This window comes from Tachypleus tridentatus, chromosome 6 (assembly GCF_004210375.1).
Source record: "Tachypleus tridentatus isolate NWPU-2018 chromosome 6, ASM421037v1, whole genome shotgun sequence".
Taxonomy (NCBI): domain Eukaryota; kingdom Metazoa; phylum Arthropoda; class Merostomata; order Xiphosura; family Limulidae; genus Tachypleus; species Tachypleus tridentatus.
In genome coordinates, this window is record NC_134830.1 from 113,267,249 (window position 1) to 113,282,029 (window position 14,781).

At 34.4% G+C, this 14,781-nt stretch overlaps 1 protein-coding gene across 2 annotated transcripts; it reads left to right on the forward strand.

The window, feature by feature from the left end:
* The first annotated feature begins 437 nt into the window (after nucleotides 1–437).
* On the forward strand, nucleotides 438–14,636 carry LOC143253336 (lysosome-associated membrane glycoprotein 1-like). Of its 2 annotated transcripts, none has more exons than XM_076507052.1 (5): nucleotides 438–677; nucleotides 2,060–2,328; nucleotides 9,865–10,081; nucleotides 12,527–12,700; nucleotides 13,235–14,636. In XM_076507052.1, exons 1-5 carry the CDS (start codon nucleotides 623–625, stop codon nucleotides 13,381–13,383), a joined length of 864 nt encoding a protein of 287 aa, XP_076363167.1. In that variant the 5' UTR covers nucleotides 438–622; the 3' UTR covers nucleotides 13,384–14,636. The 2 variants fall into 2 exon arrangements, with proteins under 2 accessions (XP_076363167.1, XP_076363168.1); XM_076507053.1 differs by having other exon boundaries at nucleotides 12,530–12,700.
* The last annotated feature ends 145 nt before the right edge of the window (nucleotides 14,637–14,781 follow it).

Consider the following 14,781-nt stretch of genomic DNA (forward strand, 5'->3'; position numbering starts at 1 on the left):
GGTGTTTGGATAACGTTCGAGTACATTACTAGAATTAATTAATCCGTTTTATTCACACATTCACTATTTTCTTTAGTGGAATTTACGCGATTTGTTAAAGAGAAGATAAAATCATAACTGTGTACACTAACAACCTCTACATCCAAAAAATTCTAATCAAGTTACTTTTAATAATTCTCCAAATCTATATTTTTAAACATTATTTCCTACTATGTTATTATATGTCAAATAACTGACAGCTGTTGGTTTCTGTGTTGCAAAAATGTTATTTTACGATCTTTGTTAGATCTGCAATTTGTACGATACTGACATATGAAAATAATAAAAATTACATTCAGAATTAGTAAAAGAAATGGATTAAATATATAATGTTTTGGAGCGTTTACTTATTTGTTGTATTTCAATAATAAAACAAACAAATATATTATTTGTATCTCAATAACGATTAAGTGAGCTTAATAAAAAGAAGAGCAACACGTGACTTTAATGTTGCAATTGCATCACCATCGTTGTTGAATTAGATATTTGTTTGTGTGGGATATTTGTGAGGAAAAGTAGGATTTTGATATTAAGTGTAATTTAAATAATCTAGATTCAAAGTGATTTTTGGACAGGTAGAATCATGCACATTTTTAGAGTTATCCTTTTGTCGCTGCTTTCAGTCACATCTACGAAAGGTAACTTTCAGTTGTAACCTGCTCGTTAAAAAGAGTTTGTTTAGTACTGTAACTTGTATAAATTACAACTTATACTATAGTACTATTATTAATAATAGTAGTATAAACTTTCTAACGATTAATTAATGTAAAAGTAATACTTACATAATGTATACTACTGCTAGTAGTCAAAGTAACATGTATGGCGTATGTTCTCAGGTTGATTTCCAATATTAAGCCATATTTTTTTTTCTCTTTATGTTGGTGATTATCTACCTCTCAGATTAGTTTCTGAGACAAATAAATATATAAAGTAAATTAGTCGTATTTCATCACTCCATTTTAGATTTTCTAAAAGCTGTTTTAATGTAGACTTTCATATTGTTATATAATTATTGGTTAAAGAAATTGATTTATGCAAAACATTCTAAATCGTGAGAAGTTTTTGATTTTTAAGTTGGTTGTAGTATCTGATTTACCGAGTTCGTAGAACTCTTTGTAGGTTTGTCAGTCATGTAAGTTTTGTATTTAGTATCTTCAATAAAGAAACATTTCAATAAGTGAAATCTGTAAAATTTATAATGAAGGATTTAATTTCAATCTCTTGACTTGCACAAAACTGTGTATATACTGTAGAAGTATAATGTGATGCAATTGTAACTTTTTAAATCTATTGCACTACAGTTGAAATCAACTTTTACATTTGAATGAAGCAATACAATGGAAATTTTGTGACTTGAAATTTGTTTCCATAAAATATATTACTATGAGATTGCAAAAGCCTACCAAGGATGTTTTTTACTTCATTTCTGTAATTTTATTTAAACAGTTGAATTTAATATCTTGTGTATTAAAAGCATAAATGCCATAGTGCACTTCATTTCTAAAATTGAATTTAAAATAATCAAATTTTATGTTTGTTTGTTTTTGTAGTTTAATAAAGATACTTTACATTATCATTAATTACTATTACAAAGTTTTGGAGGATTAGAACTATTATGCACTTATATAAATTTCAGAGAATGATAGAACTACAGTGAATGTTAAAAGTTTACTTTTTTTTCCTCAGCTTGGAAGACCTGAATTGTTACTTGTACTGATGATAATTCTCAGTTTCCCTAAACTTAAAGTTCTCACTACTGTTGTTCTTTTCTAGGTAACTTAAGGAAATCATAACTGTTTGGCTTGTTTTACAGGAGTTTAGGTGTTTCATGATAATTATCTTTTTAATGTATCGTTTTTTATGTTTTTTGTTTCTTGTACTTTTCCACACATTATTAAATAAATTCTATTAATCACAACTGAAAAAATAGACAAAATATTTTTCTGAAATACAAATATTTAGTTTGGCTTTGAGCTTGAAGTTTTTAGAGTAACTGTACAACTTTATTTTTTTTCTATAGCTCAAAAAATTATACCTGCTGATACTCATATGAATGGTACTAATGAAACAATAAACACTTCTTTCCAACAATCCTCTGACAATCTCACTACTCCTAGCAGCAGTAGTAGTAGTAACATGGTTGGTCCGACAACACTCGTGAGTGAGTTTTCTACGGCTATTCCACCAATTGTTCCACGAAAGTGGTTTGTAAATGATAGAAATAAAACTTGTATTATCATGGCCATGAATGCTACTTTCAGCATCAAGTACAATAAGACAGGTAACAAAGTGAGTATATTTCTTTAATGAAGGTCTTTTACTGTAGTATATGCAGACTTTTTAAAAGTTGCATTAAGTTACATTAGTTGTTATTATTATAGATGTTTTATATCACTGAATGTCACACTATTGAACTTTAATTCTCAAATTTAACAAAAAATTGACTGAGTGGACATATCAGTAGAAAGCTTGTACTTGTTGATGGTACCTGTTGTATAATCAACAAATGTGTGTAAACCTTCTTTGCCACTTTCCATTCTGATTTTCATACCAGAGCGTTGTAGGTCTTTAAAGATCCATAAGACCCACTAAATATGACTGGAACTTAACTACTCCTCAAGAATCATCACTTATTCCCCTAATTATTTTGCATGTGTGTAGGCTTCAGAAACTTAACTTGTCTGTGAAGTCAATTAGTAAACTTTTTAACATCCAATGTGGTGAGGGGACCACCCAAGGAAGGTTCTGTTCTTTCAGGTTACCTCCTCTGGGATCTAAACATCCACTCACGTGTTTGCCGTACGTGGCGACCTGTGAAGGGGAGGAGAGGATCCTGGTGGTTGAGGGGTCCAACCCTAACACATCACTTTGGCCTTGAATTCCTGTAGACAGCCTTTGGGTGGCCCCCTTAAGTCAATCGGCTGGTCCACTTGGGGTAGAGTCAACCAAGTACCAGTACTAAAGTTCTCGACAGGTGTTGTGGACATTGTGTCTGATGCTGGTGTTTGGGTATAGTGCTTATGAAACCCTGGCATTGCTGCAGTGTCCTTGCTTGACATTATAGTGCATCCCCTCGTAGGACTCCTTGGTGGGTGGGGTCAGTGGGCACTGAAATTTTTTTTTTTTCCTATGGATCCTTTTAATAAAAATTTAAATAAAATAGTGAAAAAACAGTCAACATGTAAAGGATGACGTCTTGAAGAATTTGATCAGCAATCTTCAATGTCTGTACCACCAGTTGTACCTCATTTTCTCATCCTACATTCTCTTTCAGAAAAACCTTTAGGGCAAAAATCCCCCTTTTTTTATTCAGAAGGAACTGGAGGGACTTGCTGGCTCTCCAAAGTCAGTAAAGAAGCTTTGATCTGGAGACATATTGGTTGAAACATCCACATCCCAACACAGTGAACTCTTGAATTCAAAGGCAATTGGGGATGTACCTATTGAGGTTACCCCTCATGCTACCTTGAATTCATCATGAGGAGTTACTGTTGAGAGAGATTTGAAGAACGTCCCTGATTCAGAGATTCTCGCTGGAGTTACACTGCCGACAAATATCCTCATTCTGACATTTACATCACCACGTCTGCCAGCCACCATCAAGGCAGGGTACAGCCATACATTCCAAACCCTCTCCGATGTTTTTAGTGTCAGCTATTCGGTTACTCAAAGCCATCATGTCGTGGTTCCTTAACATGTGCTCGTTCAGGTGGCAAGAGCCATGATGCATATAAGTGTAAAACAGACCCTCGTTGTATCAATCGCAATGGCTCTCACCCGTCCTATTTTTGTTCTTGATCTAAATGGTTGGAAGAAAAAGAGGTGCAGCGTTTGAAAATGACTTGTAACATCAGTTATCCTGAGGCTCGGAAATTGCTATCTGCCACTTCATCTTGGACATATGCTGCTGCACTTCGTTCCACAACTACAGTGACAGTGCAGACAGATCTATCTGTGCCTCCAAGAGAATTGTTCTCTAAACAAATGAAAAGCCTCTTGATCTCCATGGTTAAAAAAGTTGATGAATCAACTTCTTCACCCATCTCTATCTCTCCCATACATTCCAACAAACCCCAAGATCCACATCCTTTGGTTCCAAATACAGGCACTTCTTCAGATACATTTTTTTCTCACACCCCAAAATGCAAAACAATCATTTGTTTGCGTCCTCAGTCACTGGAATCCCCTTCCAACAACAAGACCTACCCGATCGACTTATGACAAGATCCATGGAGGTCTATCGACCTCCTCCAAATAAGGACCGTAAGGAAAAAAGACATGGTCATAAACAGAAGGGTTCTCCAGCCACTTCGCCTAAGCTTTATTAAAAATGGCCACCTTGATACAATGGAACTGTCAAGGTGTACGTTCTAATCTGGATGACATCAAAATGCTGATTGCTTCTTACCATCCTGTATGTCTTTCCTTACAAGAAACATTTCTGAAACCTGCCGATACAGTCACCTTTCGGCAGTTTTCTCTGTACAGAAATGACAGGCTGTGTGATGGACGAGTACATGGAGGGGTGGCACTGTTGGTTGATCAGCATGTACCCACTCTGTCCTTGCCACTCGAAACATCCTTGGAGGCTGTAGTGATCCGTGTTTCCTTGGGTCATACCATCACTGTTTGTTCTCTCTATCTGTCACCTGGAGAGACATATGATCAATCAGACCTTGTTGCTCTCATTGAACAGTTGCCGTCTCCCTTTCTAATCCTGGGGGACTTTAATGGACATCATCCTCTCTGGGGAAGAGCTGTTATTGATAGGAGGGGTGGCTCAAAAGAGCATATGCTCTCTGATCACAACCTTTCTCTTTTTGATACTGGTTCTTCCACTTATTTTCACGCATCTAGTCAGTCCTTTACCGCTATTGATTTCTGTTTGCTCCCCTTCATTATTCTCCCATTTTTCATGGAGGGTTGGCAATAATCCACTAGGCAGTGATCATTTTTCTGTACTTTTGAGAGAGACTGGCCATGGTCGATGCCACCCTACCTGCATGCCCCAGTGGAAGCTGAATCAGGCAGACTGGTTCACTTTCACTGCTCTTGCAGAACTTGATCCTGCCATCGTCTGTCAGCCATCAATAGATGACTGTGTGGCAGCAGTAACTGACTGAATTATACAAACAGCTGCTCAGGGTATTCCTAAAACCTCAACACGTTTTCCACTATATCCTCATCCATGGTGGAATCCTGTCTGCCACATGGCACAGAAGGCTCAAAAACGGGCCTGGGATACTTTCAGTAGATACTGCATCGCTTTATAGTGAGGCCGTGCACATGCTAGGTGGGTAAGATGTCAAAGCCAGAAGGAATCTTGGATTAAGTTCACAACTAACATATCTTCTACCACCAGTTCCAAAGTCACATGGGACAGGGTTCAAAAAGTCAGTGGGTACTACAATTCTGTCCCCCTCTTGATCTCAGTGTCCGGAGCATCGCTGATACTCTAGGTGAAAGCTTTTGCAGGGTATCTAGCACTTTTGCTTGTTCCTCCACCTTCTTGGCCATCAAGACTCGGGCAGAGCATTCACCTCTTTCCTTTCGAACTGACTGTCTCTTTTTCTATAATCGTCCCTTTACACTGGTGGAACTGAAAATGGCCCTTCATCGGTCTGGCAGTACATCTGTTAGACTAGATGATGTACACTATGACATGCTGCACCATCTATCTCCTGCTTCTCTTGATATTCTTTTAATTGTTTTTAACTGGTTCTGGCAGGAGAATGGTTTTCCTAATGCCTGGTGCCAGGCTATTATTTTACCTTTCTCTAAGCCTGGGAAAGATCCCAAGATTCCTTCAAACTACCATCCAATTGCTTTGACGAGCTGTCTCTGTAAGACCTTGGAGAGGATGGTTAATGCTTGTCTTGTTTGGTTCCTCGAATCAAACAACCTCCTCTCACCTACCCAGTGAGAGTGTTCCACCATGGACCACCTGATTCAACATAAAATGTCAGTCAGAGAAGCCTTTCTCAAAGGACATCTTGTATAAATATTTTTTGACATTGAGAAGACTTATGATACCACATAGAGGTATGGCATTTTGCGAGACCTCCATATACATGGGTTATGTGGCTATTTGCCCATCTTTATTGAAAATTTTTTAATGGACAGGAGATTCTAAGTTCATGTGGGTTCGACACTTTCCCATTCTTTTCTGCAGGAACTTGGAGTCCCTCAGGGCTGTGTTTTGAGTGTCACACTTTTCAGTATAAAGATTAATGCCATCACTGAACAACTCCCTCTTACTGTTACAAACGGGTTGTATGTCGACAGCTTTCACATCTCATCAGTCATCAAACATGAGGTATATTGAGTGACAGCTACAGACTGCCTTTAATCATTAATTGCAGTGGACCACAGCAATTGGCTTTAACTTCTCTCTCTCTTTAAAACTGTTTGCATGCTCTTTTGCTGCCAGCAGGGTATTCACCCTGATCCTGAACTCCATATCAGTGAAGTTTCGCTCCCTGTGGTTCCTGAGATCAAATTCTTGGGGCTTATCTTTGACCGTAAGCTGACCTTTATACCACACTTAAAGCAGCTACGGGTCAAATGCACAAGAGCACTGAACATCCTCCATGAGCGGATCGATGTTCTGTGTTAAAGATATATCGTGCTCTTATTCAATCGAAACTCGACTATGGATCAATGATCTATGGCTCTGACAGACCCTCGGCCTTAAAGATGCTGGACCTCATTCATCATCAAGGACTTCAACTCTGCACTGGGGCTTTCTGTGCCTCCCCAGTTTAGAGCTTATACGTAGAATCTCATGAACCTTCTTTGCACCTTCTCAGTTTGCAACTATCTTTACTATATTTTTTGAAACTTTGTTCCTTACCAAAGCATCCCACCTGGGGTTGTGATTTCCTTTCTCAGCGGGCCATACTTTTTCAGAACAGACTATTTGCCATTGCTCCTTTTGGCCTTCACATCCAGGTGCAATTGGATGAATTGGGTCTGTCTTTGGATAACATTGCAGAATCCACTGGTAAGCCCATCCCACCATGGCTTATTACAGTCCCCAAATGTGACCTTTAAGTCATCTGAGAAAAGCAGATACTCCTGATTGGAAGTACCGTTTTTTATTTACTGAACATCTTTCAAACAATCTTTCCATTCCAATTTATATGGATGGTTCCAAATTAGGTGACTCTGTGGGCTCTGCCATGGTTTGTTGCAGTTTGATGGTTGCACACAGAATCCCCTCTACAGCTTTTGTGTTCACTGCTGAACTGTATGCCATTTCTCTTGCCCTGGATCATATTGTAGCTAAGCAGTATTCCAACTGCACTATTTATACTGACTCGCTTAGTTCTCTGCTGGCCATGGAACTGCTTCACGTTGGTTCACACCCTATTCTTGCTGATATTCAATACTGACTGGCCCATTTCTCATTAACAACTGTTTCTATTCAGTTTTTCTGAATACAAGGCCACATTGGTACTTGTGGGAACAAGCTTACAGACACAGCAGCTAAATCTATATGCTCTGGCACTATCACCACTGTGCCTATTCCATACATGGACTATGGTCCTGTATTCAAGGCTTGGCTCCGTGTCAGCTGGCAGTCGACTTGGAGTGAGCAACACAAAAACAATTTTTTCCAAATAAAGCCCTATATTGGACTTTGGCTATCTTTGGCTTTTAGTTTTTTAATGTCTATTAATTTTTTTCATGCCATTTTAGTGTTTTGTATTTCTTCATTAAACCTTTTTTTATTGTGGTTCCCTTTTAAGAGTCTCAATCTCTCTAGTTCGATTTGAAATTAGAAAATGGCCATAACTTTAAATTACTCAACACCAGGACTGGAAAGGCCAACTTCAGGTGACTAACGCTGCTGTTTGAACTACCTGTTAGTCATTCTGGTGAGTTATTATTACAATGTTGCTGCATTTCTTTTAACACTTTTATTACATTACCCTTTGATAATGGCTGTAATGTCACATAACCTGGAACCATGACTGGAAAGGCCAACTTCAGGTGTCTGACGGTGGTTCTTGTGCTTACGTGTTAGTCTTCCTGGCAGGTTATGATAATTACCATTATGCTACAGAAAGTCCTTTATAACTTCTCTTTCTGTAATTTCTCTCTTAACGTTGTAGACTGGATTTCAACATTGGTTTCATGTCATTTATGTTTTTAATTGCTGTTTTGTTTTACCTTCATTTCCTTTTATGAATTTTACTACATTTACTTTACTTTTACCTTTTTACCGGATGCTTGGCAAGTTATTATTACAATTATGCTAGATGTCTTTTAAAACTTTTCTTACTTTATCATTTGATAATGGCTGTAATGACACACAACCCGGAACCAGGACTGGAAAGGCCAACTTCAGGTGACTGATGGTGGTTCTTGTACTTACCTGTTAGTCTTCCTGGCAAGTTATGATAATTACTATTATGCTACAGAAAGTCCTTTACAACTTCTTTTATTCTGGTTTCTCTCTTAACATTGTAGACTAGATGTCAACATTGGTTTTATGCTGTTTTGTTTTACCTTCATTTCCTTTTATGCATTTTACTAATTTACCTTTTTACCAGATGTTTAGCGCAGATAGCCTAGCTGCTATGTGCCATAAAACACTAAATCAACCAACCAATCATTGTTAAAACTGCTCCATCTTTAAAAATTCCAGAATTTTGTGATGGCACTTAGACTGGTTTGGAAACTGGTAAAGACAGTGGTGGCCTTCTGACAGATTGAAAGATCGAGAACAATGGTATTTCACCCTAAACAGTGAATCAAGGTTGCAAAACGTGATGTGAGAATGAGAAAATGAGCATTGAATTGACATGCATGTGAAACTTTCATGAACTCTTGAAAGTTTATATCTTAACAAACAAAACAAGACCATACAAAGTTAAATGCAAAGACTGTTAATGAAAAGAACCCCAGGATACAGGGTATAATATGATGTGTAAAATTTACTCTGGGTTTTGGAGGTGACTGGAAATTGTACCAATAATAAAATGCAGATACGTCATTATCTTTAAGAGTCTTTCATTAAGAAATTCATTTTAAAGAATTGTGTAAAAGTGTGTGTGTAAAAAAAGCAATAACGTGCTTGTTACTGTAATTCAAAAAGGGTTTACTCTAAAAGTCATGGCTAGGTAGCATATTAAGTATTTTCACCAGTGCTACTCTGGATGTAAGCCTAGATGTGCTATCAAGTTGCTTTGTTCAAATGTTCATGTCTCCTTGCTAGTATAGCGGTAAGTCTACGGACTTACAACACTAAAATAAGGATTTCGATTCCCCTCAGTGGACTCAGCAGAGAGCCCATTGTGGCTTTGCTATAAGAAAACCAAACCAAGTGTTCATTATTAATAGTGATAGTTATAAAATGACACTTTTGACCATCACTCTATACTTTAGTATACATACAAGTGTTTTAAAAGTTAATTTAACTTTTGTTTCAAGTCAGGGGATGCTACTATTTCAGTATTTTCACTTTTAAGTTGAAGATTGTATAGAACTTTCCAAAGGAATGGAGGTAAGTATACAAAACGTGCTTTCAGTTTTTTTATGTAATAAACTTAGTTTTCAAATACTTTAATATTTGTTTTCTGTAGAATCTAAACATCTTTGTACTAGCCTTGAGAATTGATGTTTTGCTTGTTACATTTAGTAACATTACTACTGTATTTTGTGAACACATAACCATTAGCACTTGAATTTTCAAATAGTATGTGGTTAGATTTTTAAATTTAAAACCTTGTGTGAGTTTTGTATATGGCAAGGAAAACTTGAATGTATATGAGTGTAATGATTATGATTACGTATGTACATATGACAAATTTATTTTAGGTTGGAACTGGTAAGATAAATGTGCCACAAACAGCAAAGGTTGACCTAAATCAGAGTGCATGTGGGTTGAATAATCACAGTCAGGTTATTTGGCTTCTATTTAACACAAGTTCCTTAAAGATGATGTTTACCAAAAGTAATACAAACATCTCTGTGACTGAAATGCAGCTGAACTATACTATGGATAATTCTACTTTTCCTAATACTATTGAATTAGGTAAGAACGTATTAATTTTGGAAACCTATGAGATAAGGACATTTTGTAACAGTGAAATAAAATATGCCTAACCCAAAATAAACTGAATTTTCTCAAAGTTAGTGTACATTTGAGTTTAGAAATGTAAGGAGAAACTAAATATTGCCAAATCTGAAATGCCTAGTGTTGTGTATTATTTATCTCGGACAAGTCTGATTTTATGTTACATGCATTGCATATTGCAATTTTAAAGAGCCAGAAGTTTTAACTTGGAAATTAATTGAATTTTGATGTGTATATCAAATTTAAGATATCTACCAACAAGATGGATACATACAATTTTCTTTCTTAACATAAATATATTTTATTAAAAAAAATGTTTTTATTCTAAATATTGTATCATATACAAGAGTTTAAGACTATCCTGAATCTTTTATCTGGCCTATAACTGAATATTTTATCACAAGCAAATTAATTCTGAATTGATATTGTTACACCTCAGTTAAGTTAACTAGCTTGTTTGGCATCATGCTGCTTATAAGATGAATGCTTAGTGAAAAAGATATTTAATTCCCTTGCCGAAATGTAAAAGTTAAGTTTTTTAATGTTAAAAATTTATAAACATTCCTGGTCACATTCTGCAGTTTTCAGATTAATAGACATTAACTGCAATTATAGCTTCCTGACTGTGATGACCAAAACTTTTATTCCAATTAGGTGAGATTATCAAATGATTGTTGGTATTGAAAGATGCACTAGTATCTTCACAAAACTATTTTAATTCTTGCTCTTGAGAATCTTCTGCAAATTTAAAGAACAGGTGGGACTTGGACAATATACATCCAAGAATGTATGTCACATGCATCAAACTGAAATGGACATTGGTATTAAAATAAATGCATAGCAGTAAATCCATTACTCTGAATTTTTTAACCTGTGTCTGAACCAGTAACATTTAACATGATTTCATCCTGCACATCCTAGGTGATGGTTAAATATTCTTTTTGTATTTTCTCTAATAGAGAACTCTAGAGAATTTCACTCCTTAACCCTTTTTCAGCAGGCTTGTGCAACTTTTGAAAATTGAATCTCAGATTTTACTTGTACAACAATACATGGAAACTGAGAAATCATGTTAAAACTCTCAAAAACTGCCAAGATTTTGTTAAAGATCACAAGAATCTTGTATACAAAGAATGTTATAATTGTTTTTATGTTGTAGTTACTTGCATTCAAACCATTAACAAACTACGTTTAAGTATAAAAAAATTGTCTTTGTCTTTTCATATTTCATTTGCATAATCTCTTGAACATCATAAAGGGATTTCAAAAGTTTTAAAGTTTTTTTTTTCTACCATATTGCTGTGTTGTCAACATACAATGATAAAATTGGGAAATAGTACATAAATGCATACCTTTCTTTTTATATATATTTAAAAAAGATGGTTTTCTTTGTTAAATTTATAATATCTGGTCTTTCTTTCCATATAGTTGATTTTTAATGTCTATTCTTCCTTCATTCTTGACCACTTATTGATCTTGATACAAATCAACAGTGTCTTTAAGGCACATTAGTTTCTTTGGAAGATAGGTGCAATTCTTTAGCAAATTCAATTTCATGCATAATATTGTAAGCCTCAAGCAGGTGCAAAGTAAGATTTATATCAGAGCATTTAAACCTTTTTAGTTGTACATTTTAAAGGCAACTAGTGTGTAAATATAACTAAGATCTAAAATACAATTTAAACTTTAACATTATTTGTTTAAGAAACAAGTGTAACTACTATAGTCAATCAAACAACCAACAATACTATGGTCAGTTATGTGTAATCTGTGACAATTTCAAAATAACTTGATAAATTAGTGTAAAATTACATTTTTAATGGTTATACACGTTTTTATAAAACTTGTTTGTAGGTTATAAAGTTTCTACCAACTTGGTAGGCATTACTCCTGTCAGGATTTAAATTTGCTTCAACTGTGTTTATTTGAAGAACTTTGTCAAAAGGTTATGTAAGGAACTTTTGATATAGACATACCTATACTTGACTCATTATATTATTGAAGATGCAGAAAGCCAAAGTATAGAATGTGTTAGATAATTTGTCATGTGAAAATACATCTAGTTTTTGTTTTTATAAAGGCTTATTTTAAATAGACTTGGATAAAACACTTTTAAATCATAATGTACATTATAACATTATATATATTGAGAGTGAAGGTGTTTAAATTTTGAATGTAACATTATTTGTGCAGAATTTTGTTTTTTGTGGGGGGTCCATTTTGCAATGTTTAATCAGTTTTCCTAGGAAGTTTCTTACTAAATTTAAGTTGCATGTTTTTTATTTGCTTTATATACACAAAACCTTGTCTTGTTTGTTGTGATTTTCGAGATTATCTTTGATAACTTTTTGGGAACTTTATATGAGAAAGGAATGTCTTAGTAATGTATTTTCCTTTACAAAGCAGGTAAAAACAATAGTGTTTTGGTCAAAGGGTGGTTTTTCACAGTGGATCTAGATAAGCACTATCGTTGTAAGGTAGCTGCTGACATCATGTTTAATGCTAATGTGATCATGGAAGTATCCAATGTTGAAATAGAAGCATTCAGAACAGACAACAGCACTGACTTTAAAAGCAGTAAGTTTATTTTGTTGTTGATTTAAAAAACTTCAATCATAATTGGCATTCCTACTTTACACTTCAGGTTGTTTCATGTCAAATACATGCAGTGTTTTCTTCACAATTTGTTCCTCTGATTACTAATTACTTTATTTTATTAATTATGAGAATAAACTTGTAGATTTGCCAAATGTTTATCAAAGTTGTCTGATATAATCTTGTTCTTTTAACTCTAACAAATGTCAACCTGAATTTTATTTTTTCTTATGTGAGTGTACCACTTAAGCTTTTTCTTTCATGCCAAGTTTAGAAAAATCTTTCTAATGTTGATTGTTAATAATTAAAGAATTCTTAACCATTAATTTTAAAACAGTAGTCTTGCACTCTATGTAAGCCATATTATCAAATAATGTATTTATCCAACTTTTAATTTCAATGCTGTAAGTGTATAGCATATTTAAAATAGCTTTAGTCATACTAATTTTCTTATTAAAGTAATGAAAGTTTTTATGTATGTTATAAGTATAATTTTGGTACATTTTATTTCCTAAGCTGTATGGGAATGTGCTGCTGATGATAAAGTCCGTGATATTGTACCTATTGCTGTTGGTTGTGCTCTGGCTGGACTAGTTGTTGTTATTCTCATTGCCTACTTAGTTGGACGTAGTCGCAGCCGTAAGAAGGAATATCAGTCTATGTAAACTACAGTGCAGTGGATTATTTGTTTACTCAGCAACTGTGTCTCCACGAATATAGATCTAAAATGTACTCTTATTACCTAAATATTTATTTAATTCAAGAATTCAACCTGAATTGGTATGATGTTTAAAGAAAGATAACCTATTTGACTCCATTTCTTCCCCATTCACTTTACATTTTAAGCATTAATATTTTGATATTTTCATTAAACACTTTTACTATTAGTTTTTAGTATATCTTTCAATGAATGGTGTATACTCTTGGCCAGTTATTAAACATGGCAACTCCATAACTTTTCTATTAATCATGATTGTGTTTTAAATATTGTTACTCCTCCTGTGATAAACTTCCTTTATTCCTTTTAATATATCCTAAGTTTCAACTTTCCAAATGTAACAGTTAGAAATATAACTGTGATAGAACATAAGTTGCATGTCCAGTGATTTCTTGCATTTTTTTTTTTAAACAAATTTCATGGACTGACCAGGTAAACTATATTATGTTTTAATTCTTTTGGGCAGTTGGACAAACCATGGCTTTCAATGTAGTTATTTGTTTTTGAGAGTTAAAACAGTACTAGTTGGCAAGCCAAGTTTTATTAATTAATAAACCTGCCTACTAATGGTAGCACGATTTCTTAAATCGTCTTTTCTTAAACAAGAGCTCTTGGCTCTACAGCAGAAATGTTTGTCTTAATATAAAGGCATGATAGTAGTCTTTGCAGTGGGAATAATTTTTAAATTTCTAAACATGCAAACATAAGTTCATAATTTAATATGATTGAGGTTACAGTCTAATAGTTTTGTGCAGTAATTGCCATAAACATTGGGAGTGTTAATGCATATTCTTGTTTGCATTGTTAACTTAACATCTGATAGATTGCTCCACCAGCATTACTGCTCGTTTAACTCTGGGCTGTTACTATGTTTGTCCAAGCTACAAAGATGAACAGTAACCCTTTCATGCATTAAAGGGTTTTAGTAGGTGTGATTTTTTTTTTTTTTTTTTTTTTTTTTTTCAAAAATGCATCCATGAACTGTATAGTCAAATCATAAGGCTTGTATTGTTTGAAATTGAACTTTCATTAAGAAAGACATTTGAGTGTAATGCTAATATAACCTTAAGAGGATAGAAAAAATTTAACTTCCACTTCAAACTTCTGGCATTAACTGGATAGTTTAGCAGTAATGAAATTATATGAGATGACTTGCAGTATTTGTAATTATATTAACTACATTAAACATTTGAAACTGAATAGAAAGCATTTTTTTTTAAAACATCTCTGCAAGGGCTCACGAAAGTTGAAGGATATGACAAACTACAAGAATGCAATTTTCCTAAACTGAAAAAACAAACTTTTGTTAATTTTAAGCTAAAACTATATACTGTCACTACTGTAG

Bases quoted from the DNA above. Each gene is read 5' to 3' on its own strand.
- LOC143253336 (XM_076507052.1), top strand. From the start codon at position 623: ATGCACATTTTTAGAGTTATCCTTTTGTCGCTGCTTTCAGTCACATCT. The intron at 2,329-9,864 runs GTGAGTATATTT...AATTTATTTTAG, and splicing joins ACAATAAGACAGGTAACAAA to GTTGGAACTGGTAAGATAAA. The intron at 10,082-12,526 runs GTAAGAACGTAT...TCCTTTACAAAG, and splicing joins TCCTAATACTATTGAATTAG to CAGGTAAAAACAATAGTGTT.